Source organism: Mus caroli, chromosome 4, assembly GCF_900094665.2.
Source record: "Mus caroli chromosome 4, CAROLI_EIJ_v1.1, whole genome shotgun sequence".
NCBI lineage: Eukaryota > Metazoa > Chordata > Mammalia > Rodentia > Muridae > Mus > Mus caroli.
Window position 1 is genome coordinate 124,991,937 of NC_034573.1, and position 26,949 is coordinate 125,018,885.

Sequence of the window (26,949 nt, forward strand, 5' to 3'; positions counted from 1 at the left end):
GTCTACAGAGTGAGTTCCAGGACAGCCAGGGCTACAAAGAGAAACCCTGTCTCAAAAAACCAAAAAAACCAAAAAAAAAAGTAAAAACCAAAACACCTTTAGGCTTTCCTGAAATTCAGATGTGGACATTTTTTTATTCTAGTTTCATCTATTAGAAGTCACAATCAAATTTACCTGTGCCTCCAAAGACTAGGCTCAGACTTCTGGTGTCACAAGCTTCAGGTCCACCTCCAAGTGCCACCTGAGAGTGTGCCAGGCCCTCCACACTGACACCATGCCCTGCCGTAACCAGCCTCTCTCCTCACCAGCTTTCCATGTTCCAAGAACACCCCTGCTCTCCCTTGCTGACATCTCTGCAGTTAGTTCTTTCAGTAAGAAGGGGAGAGTCTGCAACATCACTTCCTATTTTCCCTGAACTCCGTCCTCCCCGGCAGGTGAATAAATGTGAGTGGCAATGTTCTTAAATTTAGAAATTTATTCTGTTTAATCCACAAGCTTTATATAGCTTTAGTTAAAAAATAAAATAAAATAAAACAAGTGAAACCAAGACACTGTCCAGGCCCTTCCAGCCCGCCAAATACACGCGCTCTTCAGTTGTGGGTACCAATTGGATGAATGAGTAAGGAGAAACATGACGGGAGCCACCGGGTTCCATAAACAAATTTCTGTAACTGAAGGGTCCGTCCTGGGTCTAGGGAATCGCCTTTACAGAGAGGAAGAAAAGGGCGAAGGAAACAAAACGACCCTACCTGGAGGAGAAACCCAGATGCTAACCAGCTTAGGCGCTGCGCTGTCCCACAGGGCAGCCCTGCAGCTCTAGGGCTGGGATCCTGCCACACAGCAGACTCCACAGGCAACAGAGTGAACACTCACTCGTTCACTCAAACCTTTGTGGTACTTCAACAGTGGTCTCACTTCTGGGCAAGCTTACAAACCTATACAAGGTTGGAAGCATAATTTATGTGGATGCTAAAATTCAAGAGAAAAGGGAGGAAAACAAAACAAACAACCTCTTGGAAGAGGTAAGGGCATTTAAAGGAACCACAAGAATGCCAACAATAGTCAAACCCCCTTTTTTAAAAAAGAGATTTTTTTTTTGGCATAAAATATTTCACTCTAAATGTCAATGGAAGAATGTCACTAATACACCGTGGACACCTTTGTAATGTAAATCCATGCCCCCCATTTTTTTTAAACATGGTGAACTTCAACCTAGCAATTATTACAACAAATGTTATAGTCTAAAGCTCAAACACATTTTAGCAATTTTGAAATTGAATTGAGTACAAACCAAATAAAATTTACAACGTAACAAACATGTCTGCTTAGGACTGTGGGGACACTTGAGCCTTCCGCATGGATCGCAGGGCCTTCTCCCGTAGGTGCCTCTCTAAGTCATCAAGGTTGTCGTCTTCAGCTTCACTCTCAGTCTCCTGACAAACAAACCCAAACCAGGCAAGTATTAAGTCTTGAGACACAGTGGGAGACCCGAGTACAGACCAGAACCAAACCACAACAACCGCACAGCTCTGCATACACAAAAACCACCCAAAGCTATTGAGGCAGGGCTGCTTTGTAGCCTAGGCTTGTTTAGAATTTGTTATGGTGCCAAGATCAGCCCAAGATCCTTTTGCGTCAGCCTCCCTCCCAAGAGCTGGGCTTACCACCATACCCAATACAACTAGAGCTAGGGAATCAAATCCAGGCCTTGAGCATGTTAAGTAAGCTCCCAACCAACTGAGCTATGTTCCTGCGCTTACTATGCAAGCACGAGGACCCCTGTAAGGTGACAGCACGCCTGCAGCGCCCCAGTGCTGACAGTGAGCTCTAGGCAAGACAGCTTAGGGAGCCTGCCCCAAGCCCTGATGACCTGTGTCCCATCCTAAGGAATTAACTCTACAAATGGCCCTGGATTTGTAAAGTGCAATAAAAATATGAGAGAAAGAGACAGACATCAACGGCCTCTACATGCACACTGATGGGTGAGCACACGCAGACCCTACTGTGATCAGTTACTCTCGGACGCCCCCACTTTTGTCCATTATGGGAAGTTTCTTTAATTGCACTTATTGTGTGTATCTAGGGATGTGGCTCAGTGGTAGCATACATTGCCCAATCTACATATAGCAAAAGGCCCTGTGCTGTCCCTTGAACGTAGTTGTAAAAAGTTGAAACACATTAAGTTTTTTTTGAAGCCATTTGTACTCTTGATTCTGGCAGGTCACCAAGAAACATCAAAATACTACAGAGAAACAGGCAGTTGTTAGAAAAAGCACAACCACTTCTCAGACAGCAGGCAGAGGCGGTGTGAATACCTTCCTGGGCTCTGGTGCTGCTGCAGGCTCTTCCTGTGCTGATGTGGTGGTGGCAGCAGAAACAGCTGCAGGGGCTGCAGGAGCTGGGGTGGCTACGGCCACAGCCTTCTCCTTCTTGTGTTTTTTGTGCTTCTTGTGTTTCTTATCCTTCTTGTGTTTCTTGTCCTTCTTCTTCTTCTTTTTCTTCCCACCTCCTTCCTGATCAGAATTCTAGAAACAGAAACAGTGAAGTAATTGAGGTGATTAAAATCCTTTTTTTTTTTGGCTCTGAGGGAATTTCAAACAAATAGATGTTTCACAGTTGTGCAAAGACAACTGGCACCAATGAGGGCACTCTCAGAGAAGTGAGACACACACTAAAGCCAGCTCCGCCCACAATCAGTTGGAGAGTCTCAATGCTGACTGACTCAGTACTAACTCCTTACTAACTTTAAGCCAAGTTCCCAGATTCAGGATGTGAGTGGGTGACAAGAGTTGGGGTCCTGAGCAACACAAGTTGCCTTCCAGCTCCTGACCATGAGCATTCAATAAGGAGCAATTATAAACCTCTGACAACACTTAGCTAACACACAGCAGGATTCCAATTCGCAGTGCCATTAGCCCAATACAATGCCAGGATAAACTCAGCCACACACATTTAAGAGTGGGAGTGGTCTGTCTCACTCCTCTACAGAGATGTTCCTCTTACAGGAGTTAGTCCTTCCCATCTACCATGTGTATCCCAGGGACTCAACTCAGGTTTTCAGGCCTGGAAGCAGGTGACTGAATTAACTGAGCCATCTTCTAGCTCAGATATTCCATCCATTACAACAGGGCAGAGTCTCCATAAGCCCTGTAAGTTACGCCATCATCTAGTAAGATACCCAATCCTATCTTTGCATCTACTGAACACTGTGGGCTATCCAAACTGTCACCAGTGCACTCCAAACACAAGCTGGCCTACAGCCAGGCAAAGAAACCTAATCCTAAAGCCAGTAGCGCTTGCTGGGCACTGAGTATCGTAGCCGGTTTTACTCTTCAACAGCCTAGAAAGAGAATCAAACCCCGACTCAAAGTACAGTTTCTATTGAACATTAATCACTTCCATACTACAAGATTCAAAGACTATTTAACTGGCAGGGCAGCAGCAGTGCACTCCTTTAATCCTAGCACCTTGGAGGCAGAGGCAGTGGCAGTCTGATCTATATAGAGTTCCAAGACAGCCAGGGCTGCACAGAGAAATCTGTCTTGGGGTGGAAAAAAGATTTAATGGAACCACCATATTCTAGGTACTGTCTTTACATTAAATTTACATAAATTATTTTAACTGAATCTAACTTGTAACTTCATTTTTTTTGAGTCGGTGTAGCCCAGGGTAGCCTCTGGAATGCGTAGGATTAAAAGCATATGTTACAACACTGGGTTTGAAATTTCTGTTCTTTTAAAGAATTTCACCCACTAACTGGTCTTTTTGAGGTATAATCACAAGGCCAAAGCTGAGGCTCGTCTTGAACTCCTGACCCTGATTCGGTCCACCGAGACCTGGAATTGTTAAGTACACTCCCCCACCCCCAGCCGACTAATTTATAAAAGATGTCCAAAACCAGGTAGGCACATACCCGGGCAGGGGACGGGCTTGGTGTTGGGCTCTTAGCCTTTTTGGCTGGTACTGCAGGCGACCAGTTTGTGGAGGGTGACTGAGACTGCACAGGAGAGGGAGGTGCTGGAGGCTTTTTAGCTGCTGGCTCAGGAGATCCAGAGACAGATCTGGAAGATGAAACCCTTCTTACGGACTGAGGGCTTGGTGAGGCCGCCCTAGACAGAGAGAGGAAAAAAAGACAAAGCTGAGAACAGACACTCCAAGGACACACACATCAAGCTTTCTGTCATCCAAGTCTTCTCCATGGTCACACATTCCCTACAATTCTGCCACTTTCTTGATGGGTCATCCTGTAGCACAGGAGTGACACCAGTCCCTTACCTTCCTAAAGTATCAGCTCTGTTATCAGTCTCACGTGCTTGTCAGGGGCTGGAGAAACGGCTCTGGACTGGGGTTCATTTCCCAGCACCAACACAGCTCACTATCACTTCAAGGGAACTGACATCTGCTTTTGGGCATACAGATACACCTACAGGCAAAATACTCACTTACATAAAATAATACAGAGAGTCTCCTGATGCTAAGAACCAAGTAAAGCCCTCTGGAATTTATGCTACAAGGAGCAAAGTAGGGAAAGATGTGAGCACACCTAAAGTTTGTACCATCACTATTATTGGCCTTCTGAGACAGGGTTTCTCTGTGTAGCCATGGCTGTCCTTGAGTTCAGAGACCTGCTACTCTCTCTGCCTCCTTAGTGTTAGGATCAAAGGTGTGCCAACACCAGCTTGCTTATTATTTCTGTAACTGTTCAGTAAGAGAAAGAATTCTTCTACATGTCATACAACTACATATTCCTAACAAACAAAAGCATTAGGTATTTTTACTTTTTTATCTTTTTGGGCTCCGGGGTCCTGGAGACTCTCCTAATAGGCCTAGTACTTGGAGATGGGGACTGCCTTCCTTGGGGTGACGCTGAAGCTCCTCTTCGTACAGGGGGAGGGCTTGAGGTCTGAGGAGCCCGAGGCCGTGGTGAGGGCGAATGCCGTTTGTTTGGTTGTGGTGAGCGAGCCTCCCGGGTGGATCGGCCTGGGGAAGACCCTTTCCTATGTTTTGAAGATAAGGAGGGCGAGCGTCTCTTGGTGACTGGGGGGCTTCTTTGTTTAGGAGGCGGAGAGTGGGAGACCCGGCGCTTTGGTGGTGGAGATGGTGATGCCCTTCGCTTGGGCGGGGGTGGGGGGGAGGCGGTTCTCCTCTTTGGAGGGGGGGAAGGAGAATATCTCCTCTGAATGGGAGGAGAGTATCTTCTTGGAGACGGTGAGCGGCGGCGTGGGGGAGGAGAAGGGGTCCTAGAAAAAAAAAAACACCGTTAAGATAAAAAGGACAGAAACCCAAAAAAAAAAAAAAAAAAAAAAAAAAAAAATCAAACTCACTTATTGTTGTTTGAGCATGGCCATACACCATGCAAGTTAAGGATAGACATCTTTGTGGAACCAATTCTCTCCACCCACCTTTATGTAGATTCTGGGATCAAACTTAGGTCACTTAGGTTTTTTTGTTTTTTTGTTTTGTTTTTTGAGACAGGATTTCTCTGTGTAGTACTGGCTGTCCTGGAACTCACTTTGTAGACCAGGCTGGCCTTGAACTCAGAAATCCGCCTGCCTCAGCCTCCTGAGTGCTGGGATTAAAGGCGTGCGCTACCACGCCCGGCTTGGTCACTTAGTTTTATGGCAAGCACTTTCACGCACGGAGCCATCTTGCTAGCCAATCCAGAATCAGGAAAATTAATTAAAAAAAAAAGTAACTAGTCAGGCTGGAGAGATGGCTCAGTGGTTAAGAGCACTGACTGCTCTTCCGAAGGTCCTGAGTTCAAATCCCAGCAACCACATGGTGTCTCACAACCATCTGTAATGAGATCTGATGCCCTCTTCTGGTGTGTACTTACATATAACAATAAATAAATCTTAAAAAGAAGAAGTAACTAGCCATCACTATCCTGTAGCTAGTGCTAACTATCTCAGGAGATAAATTCCAAAGCAATACACATACACCATGACTGACAAGAGGATACTGTCTTGTGTTTAAAGGAGAAAGTTGAAATTCTCAGAAACAATTTAAATTCAAACCAAGAGAATTTACATAATTATATAAAACAAAGTACTGTTTCATAAGAGAACCTCACACTGTGTTGTGCAACTGTGAGCACCAGCTGTTGCCAGGCAATCTTTACTGAGTTCTCTGTGACAGGAGCTGGAGAGAGGGCTCATACCCCGCCCCCCCCAAGTGTTTTTCAGATAATAGTTTCTCTATGTAGCTCTGGCTGTCTTGGAACTTTCTTTGTAGACTCAGAGATCTACGTGCCTGAAGTTAACATATGTGCTGCCATTTCCTGGGTGTGGTTCAGCTCCAAAGAGCACGTGCTAACCTCGCAGAGGACCTGGCTTGGGTGCTGAGCACCCATGTGGTAGCTCACAAAAGTCCGTAATTCAAATTTTTTTTTTTTTTTTAAGATTTATTTATTTATTATATGTAAGTACACTGTAGCTATCTTCAGACACTCCAGAAGAGGGCACCAGATCTCGTTACGGATGGTTGTTAGCCACCATGTGGTTGCTGGGATTTGAACTCTGGACCTTTGGAAGAGCAGTCGGGTGCTCTTACCCACTGAGCCATCTCACCAGCCCCCGTAATTCAAATTTAAGGGGGATCCAATGCCATTTTCTGGCTTCCATGGTTAGCAGGTACACACAGTGCACACACACATATGCAGACAAAACCCTCCATATACAAAACCAATAAAGGCGGCTTTCTGTGGTACTGCTCTGTCTCTTTTGAACCAGTATCCTAGTCTACTGAGAAAGCTTTCAACAGACTGTCCAGTCTTCCGTCTCAAAGAACCACTTCTTAAGTGTTAAGTTCACTGCCAGGAAGATATTTCTAAAAGCTCTATCCGGCTTTTCTGTTCAAGGTGACAAAATTCTGTTATGTCCAGAGGAATTACAACGTAATTACAACGATTTTCAACAAAAATTCCTGCCCAGAGCTGGGTTTACAACAAGCCAATCTTCAGGCAAAGTGGTAAAGTAGAACTGGATAATTATTTAATAACTCTGGCACGGCACAGTGGATCCAATCTGTAATCCCAGTACTTGGGAAGTATCGGAGACAGCACAAATCTGAGGACAGTCTGCTATCCATCCTAAGATCTTATTAAACAAGAACAACTGAAACAAAAGGATCACTCTAGAGTGCTTGCTGTGGATTCACCCACACGCATTTAAAGTGTATCAGCTGACCTGGAACTTAATACAATTTAGGCTGGTTCCAAACCAGTGTTGATCTTCTGCCTCTGCCTCCTAAGAGCTGGGATTATGGCTGTGTGTTGACACACAGCCCATGACTGACATTTTCTGAAGAGTTCTAACCTCTCCCTTCATGGAATCCCCTTTTGACTGGGACTGCTAGCACTTGTCAGTCTAGGGTCCTACATGATTGGCAGGAGGATCACCAAGGCTTTCACAGTGCGCAAAATGCCAACAGGTTAGTGCAGCAGCTAATGTGCACAACATGGTAGCTTCAGAACTCCTGTGGTTGTGCAGCCATCGATAGTCCTCACTTCCCGCATCCTAGATACCATCTGTTTACTTCTCCCATTTGTTTGCTGGGCAGGGTTTAGTTTCTCTATAACCCAGGCTGACCTCCAACTCAAAATGCCCCTGGCCCAGCCTTTCAGGAGTATAGATTCTGAGCAGAATACCCTTGGCTCCTATTTCCTTTTCTGCCTTTGTTTTTTTGTTGCTCTATGTAGCCCTGGCTGTCCTGGAACTCCATCTGTAGACCAGGGCGGACCTGAATTCAAGGATCTGCCTGCCTCTGCCTCCTGAGTCCTGGGATTACAAGTTAGCATCACCAGTGCCCTGTCCTAAGTTCTGTTTCCACATAGTTCTGAGTCCCATAAAAGAGCTCACATTTATGCGACCTTTTACAACCTAAGATGCCTCTTACAAAGCAACTTCCATGCTAAAGACCCAGAGTCACCATGAGCCACCTGGACACAGTACCTTCGTCGTGGTGGTGGAGTGGGAGATCTGCGCCGCCGAGGAGGAGGAGGGGGAGGTGGCGGCGGCGGGGCTGGAGAAGGAGACCGTCGCCTTCTGGCAGGAGGCGGGGAGGGACTTCTCCTCCTTCTACTACTAAATAAGAAAGCAGAGTTCTCCTCAGTCGGTGACATGTATAACTAAGTCCCCCTAGGAAGTATATTTCCAGTGGTTAACTAACCCAGAGCAGAAACATTATGTTTTGCTTTTGGTATGAATTAAAGACACCTTTGTGATACTAGCTTCAGACAAAAACACGCATTTATGACATAAATCACCCAACAGAGGAAGAGAAAAAATTCAAAAACTGTCATTAGAACACTTATTTTTTAGTTGGGATACACACAACAATCAGTTGGAAACTTTTCTGAAATGCATATGAACCATGTCAGGGCTAACAGCCAATGTTAATAGACACCAAATGACTTAAGGCCCCAATCTGGAAGCCCTGGCTTAGAGCTGCCCCTCCTCTGCAGCAGAGACAGAGGGCAGACAGAAGGACTGCACACACTAAGTAAATGCTCTATCTCCGAGTGTATCTCCAACCTTTACGGTCTTATCTAAGAAATATATACCCACCACTGAAAAGGGCCCATGTGTCTCACCTACCAATACCCCAAAGACAAACCACAAAGCTATCTTAAATACTAGAGCTGCCCTGGGGGTAGTGTGGTTAAAAGTATATTCAAGAACCAAACACTCCCCGATTCTGAGTTCTGTAATAAACCCGTAACACAAGCCATATATCGAGCACCATACATTAACAAGCTAGAAGCAACCTTACAAAAGACTTCAAGCCCGTCTGTCACCCTTGACACAGAGAGAGAGAGAGAGGTCAGTGTAAATAATCCTTTGCTCCTGGCCCAGCCAGGGTTGACGCTGTGGACCTGGCTCAGTTTTTAAAGTTTATCAGGTCTCGACTCTTCAAAATTCACTACCACATTGAATTTCCAACCAGATTTGGTTTAGGTTTGCTGGTGATATGTGATTAGTACTTCATAGTAACACTTTACATACTCAAAATTATACTTCATTTTATCCTCCTTAATATATGACACTGAGCCAGGTGATCATGGCACACATCTTTAACCCCAGAGCCTGCAAGTCAGAGGTAGTTGGATCTCTGTGTTTGAGACCAGCCTGATCTACACAGCAATTTCTAGGACAGTCAGGGCTACCCATGAAAACCCTCTCTCAAAACCAAGAAATTCAACAAGTGGGAGTAGAGGGAGAAAGCCAGAGCTAATAAGATGAGCTCAGGAGATAAAGGCACTTGCCACTGAGCCTGAAGAACTGAATGAGTTCGACTCCCAGGACCCACTTGGTGAACACAGGGACCCAGTTCCTACAAGTATCCTCTGACCTCCAACAGACTATGGCATGTGTGTATTCACAAATATATATCCACGACAAATAAAAATACAATGAAGACTTTAAACAAGTCACTCCCTACAGAGTCTAGAATTACAATATTAGAAAAAGATCTACAGTCAACTCCTCACACAGCTCTTTGTATCATTCATCTGACACGGTAAAAACAAAAACACACACCAAAGCAACTTAAGACTTTCTCCGCTGGCATGTGTCTGTAAAATGGGGACAGTCACCTTAACAGAAAACTAAGTAAACTTGGTATGTAACCCTCATTTGCAAAAACAGTATCTAACCAACCTTTTAGTCACTGGTGACTGCCATCGCTTTCCCATCTGCATCCTGAGAGCAGTGGAGAAAAACAAATGTCAAGAATTCCACTCATGAAAGTTAAATCCTTCTTGCGGAAGCATTTTTTAAAGCCTCAAGATGCCTGGAATGATTTAACTGCTCTATTCATGCATAAATGAGGCAGTTACTGAAAACTTGTCTAGTTTTAATGTTAACTATCAACAGCAAGAAAAACCAAACTAAACAAAAGCCCAAACCCAACCAGTTTTGACATGAAGAATCTGCCCAACTGTAAAGTAATTTTGAGGTCCAAGCTATAAATTACAGTTTCAACCCAACCACAGATCAGTCAAAACTATTAATGAAGATTGTTACCGAGGGGAAGTCTCTTTTTGGCGCTTTCGAGGTGATGGAGAGGCACTCCGAGAAGGGGAATGTCTCCGCCGCCTGCCTACCTCACCGTTCTTTACATGGGATCTCTTGGGCCGCTCATCTTCTGAGGTGGAAGAGGAGCCAGAGTCTGTAATCACAGAGCAAAGAACAACAACAAAATATCACACACACACACACACACACACACACACACACACACACACTCACTCACTCACTCACTGCCCCCTGTAGTACCCCTTGGGCCCTTACACTGCATACTCAAGGTCCTGGGTTCTACACCCAGCACTGGGAAAAATGTTTCTTAGAGGTTAAGACTCAATGACTCCACATTTACTTAGTATGGATGGCATAAAGCCATGGGTTCAATTCTCAGTATCATCAGGACAACCTACACTTACTTATTATGTATATGAGTACACTGTAGCTGTCTTCAGACACACTAGAAGAGGGCATCAGATCCCAGTACAGATGGTTGGGAGCCACCATGTGGTTGCTGGGAATTGGTCTCAGGACCTCTAGAAGAGCAGTCAGTGCTCTTAACTTCTGAGCTATCTCTTCAGCCCCCATCAGGACAATCTAATCAGTACAATTTTAGTGACAGTCAACAGTCCATACCTAGCAAAAAACTAGCAAATATAAGACTAGTATATCTCAAAAGTACTAAGGCCTGCACGGATCTCTTAGGAAAAAAACCCAGGGATGTAAAATCAGGCTCATTGGTGTATGTGCACATCTGATGACAGGGAGGTTAAGGACGGAGAATTTGAAGTTCAACGTGAGCCTTGCAACAAAACTCTAGTGAATTCTTTCCCAATTAACAAGGTAAGGCTTCAAAAGAATCTCAGGGCTGAGCGTGTAATTCAGTGGAAAGCCCATGCCCAGCATGAGAAGGCCTAGTGTTGCACACCAGCAGCAAAAAAAGCACAAAAAAGTATCAATATGCCGCTTGAACCAGAAAATAATTACAACTCTAACCTGAGGCATGAGGGCGTGGCTGTTAGTAGAGAGCTTGCCTTAGCACGTGGGAGACCCTGGGAATCAAACCCCAGTACTGCACAAACTGCGTCCAGTGGTGCAAAGCTCAACTCTCAACACTTAGGTGGAGTCAAAAAAACTACAAGTATAAGGTCATTTTTGGTTACAAAGCAAGTTCAGAGCAAGCCTGGACTACATGGGACATTTTCTTAAAACCTAAAACCAAACTAAAGCCACACAAAACCCAAGTAAGTAACGCAAGAACAGAGCCCTGGCTTAAACATTAGGCTTCTGTGCCCTTTCTTTTTAATCAAACAATCAGAACTATAGTGAGTTCCAGGCTAGCCCAACTACATAGTGAGGCCAAACAAAAACAAAAACAAAAAAACAACCAAAAAGCTACTAGTAATAAATGAAGTAGATTCATAAAAAACTAGTATGATCTTCTAAACCAGAGACTCCTAATTATATAGAACAAAGTTGCAGAAAGGCTCAGGAGTAGACTAAAATATTAGGGAATAAATTAGTCTTTCCAATTTCATTTTGTTTTACTATTGTACTCTACGTCAACTACCTTTTGTTTTGTTTGTTTTTGAGACAGGGTTTCTCTGTGTAGCCCTGGCTGTCCTAGAACTCACTCTGTAGACCAGGCTGGGCTCAAATTCAAGAGACCTGCCTGCCTCTGCCTCCCAAGTGTTAGAATCAAAGGTTTGTGCCACCAACACTTGGTCCAATTATGTTCTATTTAATAATGTTGGGAATGAGCCCAGAGCTGTGCACACAGTAGGCTGTGCTCTACCAGAGCCGTGTTCCTAGCCAGATTGACTACCTTCCTAACAACACAGCAATTCAAAAGCAAAGTTTAAGGGCTTAAAACAAGAAAGAGATACCCAGTGCCCAACTGAGACCTACGGCCCAAACACAACCCATGAAGGCAAATGGTTCAATTTCCAGCACCCACATGGTGGCTCACAACGTCTCTAATTCCAGATTCTCACTGGATCTGATGCCCTGTCTTCTGGTCTCCTTGGGGGCCAGATGTAAACATGGTGCAGACACACATGCAAATACAAACAGGCATAACATTGCAAAATGGGGGTGGGGGTGGGAGAGACCCAGGGTCTCATGTAGTCCAGGCTGGTCTCAAATGTACCATGTAGCCAAGAATAACAGAGCTTTCCCCTCCTGCATCCACCTTCTGAACCACAGGATCTCAGGCTTCTTCCGCTTTGCTGTTCTGGGGACTCTCACTATGCAGCCCTTACTGGCCTCACACTCTACAGGAATTCTCCTGCCTTAGCCTCCCAGTGCTGGGTTACAACAGGTGTGAGAGCGGAAAGCGTTCGTTCGCTTGTTGTCCATACCAGATGAAGACTGCTGGTTCTGCCGTCGGTATTGTCTTCTCTGCTGCACAGAATCAGCTGCAGCCATTTTGCTGCCTTTGTCTTCTTCTGAAAGATGGGTGCATTTAGACAGTGTTTCTTTAGTTACACACAGGTAATGTGACACAACACAAGGCATCAGCTCAGTTACTACAGGTCAGTCCATAAGATAGGAATATTATAAACATCCCAGACAGCTGTCCAAACCCAAAATTTTGTCCAAATACAGAAGAAAAAGAATGAGGTCCTGAACGAATAACCAAACAGCGCACACTTAAATGCCGGAGCTGGGAATCGCAGAAAGTCTGTGTGACGTCACCTTCAGCTCTTCCCTACTGGGTGCCCTGGACAATCAATCTCCAACCCCAGGGAATAGTCACACACGGAAGGAAAAACAGAAAACCAACCTCTAGAAAATCATTACAACTTACCAGACTCAGACAGCTCCACTTTTCTAGGCTTGGGCGCTGGAGAAGGTGACTCTCTCTTCTCAGTACCTTTATGTTTTGTCACTAAAAAAAAGAAGAAAAATAAACCTCACACAATAAAAAGAACAATTTTTTGTTTTGTTTTCGAGACAGGGTTTCTCTGTGTAGCCCTGGCTGTCCTGCAACTCACTTTGTAGACCAGGCTGGCCTCGAGCTCAGAGATCCGCCTGCCTCTGCCTCCCAAGTACCAGGATTAAAGGCGTGCGCCACCACTGCCTGGCCCAAGTCTTCTTATACTCCATTTTACAAGTGTTCTTTGGAAGCTTAAACTAAGATTACATTAGCACAATGAGAAACACAGAGACAAGTGAACGGATTGCGACTGGGAGCCCAAGAGTCTGTGTTTAGGGCACTAATCTCACTGGGCTGCTCAGATGCTTCAGTCACGGTCAAGAGCATTTGCTGCATTTGCAGAGAACCTGGGTTCAGTTCCGAGCTCCCACACAGCAGCTTACAATTACCTCTGCTTCAAAAGACATTTGAAAAGGCCCATCTAGGGCTGGCGAGATGGCTTAGCAGGTAAGAGCACCGACTGCTTTCCCAAAGATCCTGAATTCAAATTCCAGCAACCACATGGTGGCTCACAACCATCTGTGATGGGATCTGACGCCCTCTTCTGAGGTGTCTGAAGACAGCTACAGTGTACTAATGCATAACAATAAATCTATGGGCGGGAGTGAGCAGGCAACTTAAGATTCAATTCCCAACAACCACATGAGGGTTCACAACCATCTGTACAGTGTATGCATATAGATAACTAGATCTTTAAAAAAAAAAAAAGGGCCCATCTAAGACACAAATCCTTGAGACTCTTGTTTTATGTGACTAGTGAATTTTGATAAACTATTTGTTAGAATACAGTTATACCTTATTTCATACTATAAATTCTATCATAGACTACCACGATGATCCCCAAGAACTGGATCGAACACTGAGGAACCTACTGCCTAACCTCACAGCAAGCCCTGCATCCCTGAGCTCATTCTTGCAGTTAATGACTCCATCTACTGAAGTTACCTGGACAAACTACTGAACTGGGCAGAGAATGCCTAACACCTGAAGTCCTACCGTTCATAAAGTAACGGGCTGGAGTGACTCAGTGGTCACGAGCACTTGATGCTCTGACAGAGGATTTAATTTGGTTTGCAGCTCCTGCCTGAGTAGCTCATAGAGCCACCTGCAACTCCAGCTCAAGGTGATTCCTCCTCTGGCCTGTACACACCTGCACAGCGTGTGTATATGCCTACCACTGAACACAAGTCATTTTAAAAATCCCAACACATAGGAGGCTAAAACAGGACTGCCAGTCTAGATTATATAAAAAGACTTTTATAGAACTAAAATCAAAACCAAACAAACAAAAGGCGCGAGTGCACACACACAATCTAAGAGGCCCAAAGTGGCTTGTTTGATTGTAAGAAGAAAATGAAGTGGTGATTCCTACAAGATAATTGGTGTATGTCTAGAGAATAAATAAAATAACTAAACTGCAACATCGCTTTTATTTATCTTGAGACAAGATCTGGCCTCAAACTGGCTATGTAATACTGGAATTAAGGACTACTCCCTTGGGGGGGGGGTATGGGGGACTTTTGGGATAGCATTGGAAATGTAATTGAGGAAAATACGTAATAAAAAAAAAAAAAAAAAAAAAAAAAAAAAAAAAAAAAAAAAAAAAAAAAAGAACTACTCCCTTGCCGGACATGGTGGTGCACACCTTTAATCCCAGCACTTGGGAGGCAGAGGCAGGCGGATTTCTAAGTTCGAGGCCAGCCTGATCTACAGAGTGAGTTCCAGGATGGCCAGGGCTACACAGAGAAACCCTGTCTCAAAAAAAGAAAAAAGAAAAAAAAAGAACAACAACAAAAAAGAACTACACCCTTGGCTGGGCGATGGTGGAGCACACCTTTATAATCCCAGGACTTGGGCAGGGGCAGGGGCAGAGAGGCAGAGAGGCAGAGGCAGGTGGATCTCTAAAACCAGCCTAGTCCACAACAGAGTCCCAATACAGCCAGGGCTACAGAGAAACTGTTCAGGGGCTAGGGGTGGGGCGTGCCATCACATGGAGCCAACATTATGTATTCTGTTAAACAGAGTGAATAAACACAGGGGAGGGTCACCATGACTTAGTGTCTCATTAAGTCTTTGACACTATTATAGCATACGCTTTATCCTTCCACTCAAGAAAAAGCATTATAATAAGTAACACCTGTTTCTCTATTTTTCTAAATGACATTTTTTCCTTTTACTTACTGTTATGTTAATAGCGTTTTTAATAATTCAAAGAACAAATTGTCCTAGTCGGAAATTCAAGAGACCAATTCTAAAACCAGAACTTTAAAGCACTTCAAAGTCCTATTAATTATTAATCTCAGATTGCCCAAAAGATAACCTGTGAAGTTAAGTTACTATATAACCAGAAATAGGAGAATACAGGACGCACCCCCAGAGCACAACTCCGCTGATTTAAAAGGACAAGCTGTAGCAGGACACTCGACTCAGGACAAGTCCATGCAGTACCCAGACCAGGAACGATTCAAGCTCCTCCAAGGCCCCTCAGACGGGTCTGTAAACTGTACTCAACGACTGACTTCCAAATTCCCCCTCTTTTCTTTCCTTACTCTTAGATCATTAGCCCATTATCAACAACGGATCCTAAGACAGCCAATTAACAACCGGTATATACAGGAAACACAACCAGGAGCTCTTATTCCATCACAGCAGCACCACAGTCCTACGTATCCAGAGACTCCAACATAGCACTTCTCATCACAGTGTCTAGTAGAGAAGCCAAAGCACTTCTGCATTCCACCCTTCATCTTCCCCCCTAGTCGTCGGAGGTAGCAATTGGGCAAGTCTCACTGTGTAACTGGGAAGAAGGAATGCTTCAACTCTTTAACTAACCTTGACTAAGTCACTCAACCAAAGAACCTGACAACTGGGAAGGTCTTTTCTAACTCTCAAATTTCAATGGACATAAAACAGACAATAAACTGCCCACAGTTCAACTGTCTGGCTAAAGCAGCTGGTCCCCACGCGCACAAGAATACACAACAGGTCTCTGCTCCCCACAACGGACGTCTCTGGAATGCAGTTATCTATTACATGTGTACAAGGTGTGTGTCAGAGCAGGAGCCTGGCACCCGTGCAGATGAAGAAACAGGTAACTAAAAGTTCCAACTGTGGCCTATTCAACAGTTAACTCCTTCTGCCTTGGTAGCTTAAAATGTAATCTAAATGAAAAATGTATTTCTCTAAAATAATTGTGAGAACTCTTATAAAGAGTTTTTCTCCTCCAAAAGCTTTCTAGCTCTAAACCCTTGTAAATAAAATCCACAGGGAAAAACAGTGAGCATTTGATTAAGACACTCAGGATGAGGGACTCAGAGAGGCTGAAATATGCTCATCTTTATACAAAGTTCATAGAACACAGGCTAAAAACAAGCTGTCTTAAATCTCACACATTTGGTTACTGAATGCACTTGAGGTTAAAATCCAATGATTTGTACTTTGCCATTTGTGGCAGGTTCTGTCCCCGCCACAGCTTTCCCTCAGTGTCACAGAGTTAGAACACACAGCTTGGCTAGGCCTCCTGGTGCTTGTTACCCAGGCACTTGGTCAGTCAATGGGCTCAGAGCACCACTCTCTAAAAAACTCGCACCCCAGCCGCCCACTCACCTTTCAGGCTGCCCCCCTTTTTCCAGCCCCGCTACCAAAGACACCACAGAAACGGAACATATCCTTTTTTTTCATGTGTGCTTAGTGCTAAAGCAAACCCCAGTAAACCCGTTTTCACACAGACTAACACTCTACTTTGCTGGCACAATCACAGGCCTCCAATTCCTCAGAAACCAATCTACTGAACTGAGTAGGGGCATCATCCTAGAACCTAAATCCATGAACCAATCAATAAATAAAACAAATCAACCTCTAAGGGACACCATGTCCTTCCCTTGAGAGCATAATTGTGACCAAAAATAACAACAGAAGACAAAGTCTGCAAATAAGATATCAAGCAAAAAGCCTTACGAAGAGGTCTGAGGAGGGAGGGCGGAAAGCAGTTAGCCGGTCTCAGTAAAATGAGCCTTTACAGCAAGAACACAAGCTTCAGGCCACTGCCCCAACTCAAACAGCCTCCAGCCAGTGATCTGTGCCACCAAGAAAACAAACCACATTATCATCCCATTTCAGGCAAGGCCTGAGAACAGAAGGCAGGACAAGCTAACTCTGTGCCATATAGAAAGTACTGCCCAGCTGCTTCTGAAGGAGGGAGGGACTACTGGGTTCACCCAGATGCCAAAGGGAACAAAGTGCCTTTTGTTTGTACCTTTACCAGAGGTTCTTCCTGGAGACACAGAAACACGACTTTTTCTTGTACGGTTTGACTGCTGGGGAGTTGGGGAATGGCGAGTTTTGGGTGGTGGAGTTGCTGGAGATGACGGCCGGTGCCTTCGCCGTGGAGGACTTGCTGAAGGTGATAACCTACGCGTTTTCCGAGGAGGGCTGGATGTCCTCTTGGGAGGCTTCTTTGGTGGTGACCGGGAACGAGATGAAGAGGACGACGAGCTACTTCCAGACAGGGATGCGGAAGAACGCCTCCTTCTGTGGAATAAAGCACTCACTTCACTATCCGCATTCCTCTCAAGAGTGACATCACAGTATGTACAATATGCACAGAAACACAGCTATTTCTTTTAGTCCAACTTTTGAGTTTATGTAGCTAAGTACATAAATAACTTCAAAAAGATTGGAAACAAAACCATAACCTCGGACAGGAAACAGCTCTTTCTGAGAGTAAATCCACATAACTCCTGACTGTGTTTGCGCTGTGAATGCTATAATCCAGTAGCCGAGCACCTTCCTCCTGAAGAGCAATGCTGGGGTCATGGAGTTTGCACAACTCTGAGGGTGAGAGAGCACTGCTCATTTAGAGTGACGTCAAGCAGCTTTTAAGTTTCACTAAAAAATATGTGCAAGATTTGAAATTCATTTAGCTACATAAACTTAGAAGTAGGGGCCTCTCGAATTCTGCAGCAAAATCTGTGGTTAAGTTCTGTTGCAATTACGTGTACCTGCAGAATTCACCTTTGGCAGAAGAATTCCTGAGAACCTGAAAAAAAGAAACCCTACCTTAAGTGTGAGATTAAAAACTGGCTGAAAGGGAATCTTACACAATCTGCAAAATACCGTGCCTGCTATATTGCTACGTGCGTACTACTGAGACATGCTGTTTGCCAAAGTCCAATAGAAGAAATCGGTCTCTCTCTCTCTCTCCCCCTAAGGGAGCACCGGCACCACTTCTTCCCGAAGCAGAAGGATCAATCTGAAAAGTGTGATGCCTGGAATTCCACCAGTGCTGGATGTCTGTCCTGTCCACCAGCTGCAACAGCAACTTTACACACTTAAACATCGATCCCTTGACAACAATCCCAAAGAAGAATGGTATTTGCTGTTGTTGCTGTTATTAAAGTATGGGTCTAAAAGTCCTACCTGCAAAGATATAACTGGAGGAGCTTACTGGATGGTTTCCCATTTATAGTTGGTGTGGTTGTCTGTAAAGAACATTAACTCAACAGCTTTTCCCAGGGCTAAGAGTGCATTTCCAAGGTGGAGCACACGCTCAGGCCCAGTGATGCCCTGTGCTTAGCCAGCAGCAACAAGGAAAAATAGCCATCAAAGTTCTATCCAAAGCGGAGTTGAAAAGTAAGCCCAGACAACATACCAATAAAATCCTCTGTCCCCATGCACCAGACTGCTCCTTCGGGTAAAGTTAGATCTATCTTCGAGTGCCACTAGCAGTGGCTTCATCTAGGAGTGCAACTATGGGAACCTTATCCTTTGTTTCCTCTGTCTGAGCTGTTACAAAAAGCTTTATTACAAAGTGTGGCAGAGATAGATGGTTTAGCAGTTAGAGCATGAGTGGCTCTCTAGAAGACACTGGCTCCCGGCACCAGCAGGTGGCTTACAAGTGTGCATCACTCCAGGTCCAAGGGATCTATCTGGAGGCCTCTGCAGCACCTGCACTCACATGAACAAAGCCAGTATCCACATGCAGACACACACCTACACATAATTCAAAATACATCTTTTTAGAAAAAAGGAAGACACTGTAAAGGTACTTGCTCTGCAAGCCTGGAACTCAAGCTCAATGTCTCAGAGCCACCCAAAGGAAGAGGAGAACAGACACTATACCACCAGTCCAAGTGCTTGCACGTGAATACACATGCAAAATAAGCTAAGTTCTTAAAAATTGGGAACTACTGGAGATGGAGTTTTTAAAAAACTGGTAAAACAACCCTCATTAACCCTGTAGCCAGCTGCCTTTGAAAAGCAGTCTAACTTAAAAGCTGGATGGGAGGGGGGCAGCTCAGGGAAGGATGGCTCAAGGGGTAAGAGCAGCTTCTTCCTGTGCAGCAGAGGGCCTGGCTTTACTTCCTAGCACCCACATGGCAGCTCACAACCATCTCTTAGCTCCAGTTCCTGGGCATCCAGCACTCTCTTGTCTTCTCGGGGGCACTCAACACATGTGATGCACAAACACAGACAAAACACTGTACACATAAACACACTGAGAAGTAGTCAGTTTCTTTTTTTTCTTGGTGTGTGTGTGTGTGTGTGTGTGTGTGTGTGTGTGTGTGTAAAACACAGAGTCTATGAAGAGGATGAACTTCAGGGCCTTTCCCTCTACCTCCAGTGTGCTGAAATCACAGGGATGAAACACCATCCTTAAAGTCTGTAAGTACGGGGAAAAGACCCAGGGCAGGGCGTTATGCATTCGCAGCAAGCATCTTACCAACTGAGGTACGCTGCAAGTTCTTATCCACAGAAGAATTTTAGTGAGATCTTAGAAGGCTAACATACAGGATCTAGAAGACCAGTGACTTTGTTTCTTCCTCAACATTGGATGATTCTCACAGCTAAACTATTTCACTTGAAGTGCAGCAGATCAGGCTACTTCAAAGATATTCCCTAGTATAATTTCTGTCATCCAACAGACAAAAAATTTCCCCCCTGAAATTATACCAAGGACTACCCTAAATTCCAGGCACCCAACACTAAGAGAGCCTCACCGTCTCCCTGGAGACCTACTCCTCCGGTGCCTTGGTGGAGGAGGCATCCGTCTTGGTGGCGTTCTTCTTCGGGGAGATGGTCGTCGTCTTGGGCTTGGCCGCCTTCTAGGAGAGTATGATCTGCCGTAAGAAACAGAATTAGGCCCCAAACAAACTAAGAACAAACAATTCCTTGACACTAATTCCACTACCATGACCACTTCCATTCCTGTAGATTTTGATGGTACACCACAAAGTGGACTTCATTCTTAATGTTTTCTCTAACGTTGACACTGTTTACAATGCTACCTCAAAAATCAGCACATACAATTCAAATGTGCACTATTCCCAGGGCACCAACGCACCTTGATCGGGATCTATGTCTCCGTCTTGGTCTAGTATGAGAAGGTGATCGAGATCGGCTCCGAGACCGTGATTTGGAACGTGACCGAGATCTTGGTCGAGTCTTTTCCTTTTCCTTTTTGGAATTTTTTTCTGGAGACGGTTCTTTGGGCTCTGGTACAGGCTCAGGCTTGGGAGCTTTCAAGATGTCACTGTGGAAATAGCATTTTGGTTTTTTTCCCAACTCTCCTCAGAATTCTAAGCCAATTCAACAATATTGGCTGTCTTTAGTAAAGTATTTATGGTACAAGCTCGAACCCCACACTGGAAATTAAAAAAGAGCCGAGTTCATAAAGCTATACGCTTAACAATGTGACTTGGCCCTCCCTACTAACAAATTACAAAGTAATAACAGATGTAGATCACCATATTAAAAAAAGAGTTTTCAAAACCTGCAAATACCTCTTGGTTTCAAAATACAGGTACACATCAGAATTCACTGAGCAACTAAGAATTAACATCTCATTTTCATGTGTGAGACAAGAACTGTGTTACTGTCAACTGCATGAGTCCAGAAACCCTGATCCCCGGGAACTCGAGGGGAAAGAGGTGAACACGATCAAATGCCCACAGGCACAAAGTTCAGGTGAAATAGGATCTCCACACCTGCTTGACTACCGGCTGAGCAATCTGTGGACAGCAGTTTGCAGTCACCACAAATGGGTACTTTGTGAGCAGTGTACACAACTGCAGAGGCTGCAGTGTTGTGGCCTGCATGCTACGTGGCCTTGCGAACTATGAAACGGGAGATGTAGCAGATGCATCACACTCAAGATGAACCTGTCCACAGGACACAAAAGGTTCCCCTGAGGCTAGAGATGGCTCAGCGGTTGCTCTTCCAGAGGTCCTGAGTTCAATACCCAGCAACCACATGGTGGCTCACAACCATCTGTGATGGGATCCGATGCCCTCGTCTGGTGTGTCTGAAGACAGCTACAGCAAGCAGACTCATATAAATAAAATAAATCTTAAAAAATTAAATAAAGGGTTCCCCCAAAGGAGGAGGGAGTAGCTTTTATTTGGTATATTTTGTACCCCAGTTAACAGAAGTGAATAAATCTCGTTATGTTTGGGGGTAAAGATGTTATATAGGATATAAGTCAGTGACAAAGAATGTGCAAAGCTCTGGGCTATATCCCCCTCTTACAAAAAGAAAACAATAAACAAAAGAGGAATTTATCCACAATATATTGTGGCAAGCAGGTAGGAAAATCAATAATTATGATCAATAAAAATTTTTGAAACAATATGGCAGACAGGTAGTCACCTCTGGGGCATTCTCCTTATTTTATACACACTCACACACACACATATAATCTCGGCTTCATTTCCAACACTAACTTTATAATAAAAACTTAGGAGAAGCTATCTGAAAGGAAAACACGCCCTTTGCTTTGACGTTAGCAATGAACACTGGCAGTGGGTATGACCAGCCTAAGGAGTAGGTGACAGTTAGGAACGTGCCTTGTAGAGGTGGCCTCCTGTACTGAGGAGTCCTTCATCCTCACGGATGGCTCTGGGAGCTCTGGAGATTTCTCCTTCTTTTCTGGGGCAGGGGAAGGGCTCCGGCTCTTGGTTCTGTGACGGGGAGATCGAGAGTGACTGCGCTTTCTCTCTCTCCTGACAGGGGAAGATCGTCTTCTAGGGGAAGGAGATCTGGATTTGCGTCTAGGATGAAAGCAATTTTTTCAGATTTTTTACTAATGTGGTTTAGAGTAGACAACGGGAAAATCAAGGATTAATCTTGTAAGTTACCCACTGTGATCTGTATCTGAGAAGTTTCACATGGAAACAAGATATCCATTTCATCTACTTGAGAAGGAAAAGGCCAGAGAGAACTAGAAGGACAAGCAAACAGAGGTGACAGCCTCAAGAACCAGTTAAAAGGGGAGGCATAGAGTTAGGCTGGAGGCATGGTTCTCAACTATCCAGGCGATCATTCAAAGACCAGGGCCTCAGATCAAAGTGCTTAAAGCAACCACTTTCTTAACAGTCAATCAACCCTACCAATATACAGGGACTAAGTACAAGTAGCTCATATCAGAGATGACCAGGCAGAGCCCGAAGATGCAGAAAAGTGGATAGATAGTGCAATGCAAGTAGTATGCTCTTCACAAGAAAAGAGAAATGCCAATTTTTTATTGGTGGGAGCCCCTCTTCCTTTTTAAGCTGTAATGTGCCTAATCCAAAAGTGTTGATTCTTTTTAAGACTTGTAGTAAAGCTGCCCAGCGTGACGGAGCACACTCAGCCTTAGAGGCGCTGCTTCTCTAGGTTTTCCAACCCAGCACAAACTAAACAACAAAAATATTACCTCCTCTTTTCGTTACAAATCCCCACAGATTTATTTTTTATTTATTTATTTTTTGTTTTGTTTTGTTTTTTTGTTTTTTTGGTTTTTCGAGACAGGGTTTCTCTGTGTAGCCCTGGCTGTCCTGGCACTCACTTTGTAGACCAGGCTGGCCTCGAACTCAGAAANCCGCCTGCCTCTGCCTCCCGAGTGCTGGGATTAAAGGCGTGCGCCACCACGCCCGGCCAGATTTATTTTTTAAAGTCCTAAAAATGAAAAGCCTAATGGAATTCTCACCTTTCACCACAAATATAGCAGAAGCTGAACCGAGGATTTAAAAATGTGAACCTAACAATAGTCTCATTGGAAGAAAGAAGAAAACAAACAAACGATTTGAAGTTTGGGTTCAGTACAACCATCTAAGAAAAGCAGAACATGGAATTAGGTAAGTACATGAACGCTAATGAGCAGCTCTGTAATACAAGGGACTGGAAATAATCAGAATACAGCAACAACAAAAATTCCAATGTCTTATTTAAGCAAAGCAATATGAAATCCAAATCCTTACTTAAGAATAAGTAACTCACCTAAATTACAGAGGTGATCATTTTGGTCAAATGATCTGGCTTTTTTTTTTTTTGAACAGAAGCTTAAGAAGCCATCCCTAGACCCCCACTGCCTTAATCTCCTGGATAGCTATATAAAAACATGTGCCAAAAGGCTAGCAACAGAAAAGCTCTCTTTAGCCCAGAAGCAAACAGCAGCTCTCCAGTGGTGCTCCCCAGGTCTTCTAGCTGGGGAACTTGGACCAGAGCACCCCTAAGGGACCCCAGGCACCTTACACACCACCACATCTCTATCTGCTCTGCCGTACCTTCTTGGGCTGCGAGACCGCTCCCTCTTCTCTCTGCTGCTTTCCTTTTCTTCCTTATCCCTCTTATCTTTATCTTCATCTTGTTTTTTCAGAGACGCCAATTTTTCTTGTTCAATCTGCAAGCACAGAGTTGAGCACTAAGAGCATCCATTAAGGTACTGACACAGGTGATGCAACTGCCATTTCACATGCATGACTGGCTACAGGGTGTTCCATGTTCTCAAGTTCACTCTTACAACACTCTTTCACTTATCCTTTATCATTAATGTAAGCTTATACCATTTATATCGCTTCACTTATCATTTATATAGTCACTCTCTTGTGACTTTATAATCACTACCTGTGTGAGAAGTTGCATACACTTTTTAGATACTTTATTTAGACTCCCTTTTAAGGTAAATGCATTTGTATTTTAAGAACTGAGAAAAACAAAACAAAAACAAAGCACTCTGTCCAATTGTCACTGCCTCTGGGAAAACGCCACTCTAATTTCAAATGTGGTAAGCCACAACTCAGTGTGCAGACACATCCAGCAAACTAGCCTAGCCGGATCAGAGGCTACAGTAGCTCAAAGAGACAAAGCCCTCAGGGTGGCCATCCGACCGTGTATGACATCTCAAGTCAATACAAAAAGCATTACTTGTCTCTGCTTTATCTCTTCCTTCTTCAACTCTAGGAAAGCAGAAGGGATTCCGGCGATATTTTCTTGCGCACTTAGCAGCAGGGGCCACAGTTCTCCCATGAATTCTCTAGCATTCTTCCCATTCAAAAATCCAGTCAGGTTGATTTGCATCATTTTGGAATCTGGGTTCTGCAAAAAGACATGACAGGAAGAAAACCAGGTTACTTCGAAACTAGCCAACCTATCTGAAACTCATTTAAATTAGTATTTAAGTCTACCATAAGGGGCTTAGGTACATATGTATGCTCTACTATTATAAAAATACTTTTCCCTACTTGCTTCTTGGTAATATAATTTCTAGATCATCCAATTCTCCCTCACTGAACCAAAAGCATTAGAGCAGCCTTTGTGGATTTCCTAAGTATTTAGACTGTATGGCTGTTAGTGGGCTTATACATTTATCAACTTTAAAAACAATCATGGAACATCTATAAATTCTTGCATTTACTAACAGTATTTGCTTGGCTGGAAAACTTGCCCCAACAAGAAGTTGAAAACGTACATAAACCCTTCTCTTTACACTACAGGTAACTTTCTATCAACTGTCTAATATCTAGTGCTCAGTTACAAGAGCTAACGAGTTAAGCATGCACTCTGTAACATCTCAAGACTAAGCTAGAAGCCTGACTACTGCACATGACAACCTGTTACTAACAATGCCACAGATGCTCAACTGTCCACAAAACTAAGAGTCAAGATTTCTAAAAGTAATTTGGGTTTTTAAACACTAGATTCTGTTGGTCAAGCAACAAGGTCCGTATAACAAGCACAGCTCAATAGCACAAAGCAAGTACAGATTCCAGGTGTCTTCAGTTTCTTCTCGGAACCTTGGGGGTTTGGAATCGCCAAGTCCCCTGTAGAGAAAGATGTTCCCTTGGCTTGCTTCCGACTCCCTACTGCAACTCAACCACCTTGAGTTTAATGTTATATCATTTATCTAAATTGCAAAAGACGAACAAGCAATAATGAGTACACAACCACAAAAAAAGAAAAGATTGTTTAAAACGCTCTACACTTTAATCTCATGCTCACTACAGGGGAATACTACCAGGTATTTAGGTTTTAAAGTTCACTACAATTCAAGTCAGTAAAGCATTTCTCTAATAAAATTTACTATTAAGCATTTAAAAAACATCCTCCCATGTTTCTGGTCTCTAAAGGAAATAAATAAATAAATATACTTAAACATAAGGTCCTTTCTTAAAATTAAGTCTTTAAAAACATTCAAAGCAAAATAATTACCACATTGTTTTAAAAATGAAATACCTTATCGTTTGGAATGATAACTGTTCTGTCAAGATTCAAGCATGAGCTCTTGGGAAGAGGAGTAATGTAAGAGTAAACTCACGTCAGTACAGTTACCAAAAGTTTTTATGGTACGGCTTTACTGTCCTTTGGGTACCATGACAAAATAGCAAACTATGTTATAACAGAAATCATTGTAAACAGTTATATTATCTTGTATTATTTCATATTGGAAGATAGAAACAATTATGTTAACTGGCTTTTATAGGACTGCCAATTCATCTGCCTGAACTTCTAACTACAATGTAAATAAAATCCTGTGCCGTAATTCTAACTGGTAAGCAGCTGACCTGCAACTACAACTCAAGTCTTCAGTTCCTTTAAAAGCAACATCCAGTCAAATCAGATCGCCCCTCATGCTTCAAATAAATGTCCACCTCAAAATGCTACTTTAAAGAGCAGTATATAGCTTTACCAATTGCTCTTGTTTGTGTTGTTGTTGTTGTTGATGTTCGGCCACTTTACACAACTCACCTCCAAACACACACTGCGTCATCAAGGGAGTTGGGTCAGAGCGACATTGGGACACTCACTCTGCTGTGACCTAATAAGGTGATGGTGCTATACTTCAGACGCAAGGAATAACTTCCATTTTGGTTCAGGCCTTTTAAATCATAAATCACATTATCATTAGAAAATTGCTGTCAAAGTAACTTAACATGTAACAGCAAAATTACAAACAGTAAGTTTGATTTTTTTCACCTGTGTAGCTTTCAAAACTATGCACCTTCACTAGACCTCCAGCCTTAACAGTTGTTTTACAAAGTGAATTCTTCTCACAACAAACATTGTACAAATAACCCTTCTATATTTGTATTCCACAGAAAACCTGAGTTTCCACAGATTCACAAATCATGTCATAAATTCAGAAGTAAGAGCCATCTGTATATTATACCTTCACTTCCAGCTGGTTGAATATAAACTCAATGACAACATCATCTTCGAATCCAAGGATCTCAGTTACTCTTTTGGTTATCCAAGGCTTTATAACCTCCAAATTTACTTTGCTCATGTCCACCTGGTGAAACATGCAAACCAGTAAGTACAAGTTCACTGCAGTAAGAGCTTGAGTTAGTTTGTCTAAATGTTTCCTTTAGCTTAATAAGCACATTTAAGAAAGTTTATCTAACATGCTCATTCTTTGGTTATACTGTATAGGTGGTGGCTAAAGGGTGGCAAATTGTAAACTTTTTTTTCCTGCACAAACAGTTCATCTCTCAACCCTTAAAATGCAGCAACTACAAGAGTCCCACCCAGAATACCTTTTTTTCTAGGCATTCTGCAAATTTCAGCTGCTTGAGGAGTTTCTTCTGTTTGTTGCTGAACCGATTATCCTGCTCCGCACTTGTTCCCTGCAGGAAGCAAACACATGGCCTAAGAATCCAAGATGAAACTTCTCCTGCTTCAGTTAAAAACCAATGCACCAGCACTCGGGAGGCAGAGGCAGGCGGATTTCTGAGT

The 26,949-nt window shown here is 43.6% G+C and overlaps 1 protein-coding gene across 19 annotated transcripts in view; it reads right to left on the minus strand.

Moving 5' to 3' along the window:
• Positions 1-460: 460 nt before the first annotated feature.
• Positions 461-26,949, minus strand: part of Srrm1 (serine and arginine repetitive matrix 1) — a 32,371-nt gene continuing 5,882 nt past the window's right edge. Inside the window, exons 2-19 of one of the 19 annotated variants that reach the window (XM_029475964.1) lie at positions 26,751-26,840; positions 26,384-26,506; positions 25,963-26,092; positions 24,142-24,312; positions 23,502-23,617; positions 21,804-21,917; positions 20,303-20,491; positions 19,959-20,078; positions 17,216-17,490; positions 12,832-12,912; positions 12,383-12,466; positions 10,026-10,170; positions 9,660-9,701; positions 7,953-8,084; positions 4,779-5,240; positions 3,914-4,109; positions 2,316-2,525; positions 461-1,433 (exon numbers count right to left, since the gene is read on the minus strand). In XM_029475964.1, the coding sequence (XP_029331824.1) occupies positions 1,326-1,433; positions 2,316-2,525; positions 3,914-4,109; positions 4,779-5,240; positions 7,953-8,084; positions 9,660-9,701; positions 10,026-10,170; positions 12,383-12,466; positions 12,832-12,912; positions 17,216-17,490; positions 19,959-20,078; positions 20,303-20,491; positions 21,804-21,917; positions 23,502-23,617; positions 24,142-24,297 (2,430 nt within the window). In that variant the 5' untranslated portion in view covers positions 24,298-24,312; positions 25,963-26,092; positions 26,384-26,506; positions 26,751-26,840 and the 3' untranslated portion in view covers positions 461-1,325. Of the gene's footprint in view, positions 1,434-2,315; positions 2,526-3,913; positions 4,110-4,778; positions 5,241-7,952; positions 8,085-9,659; positions 9,702-10,025; positions 10,171-12,382; positions 12,470-12,831; positions 12,913-17,215; positions 17,491-19,958; positions 20,079-20,302; positions 20,492-21,803; positions 22,008-23,501; positions 23,618-24,141; positions 26,093-26,383; positions 26,507-26,750; positions 26,841-26,949 lie in introns of all 19 variants that reach the window. The other 18 variants (XM_029475963.1, XM_029475960.1, XM_029475961.1 and 15 more) reach the window with 18 other exon arrangements.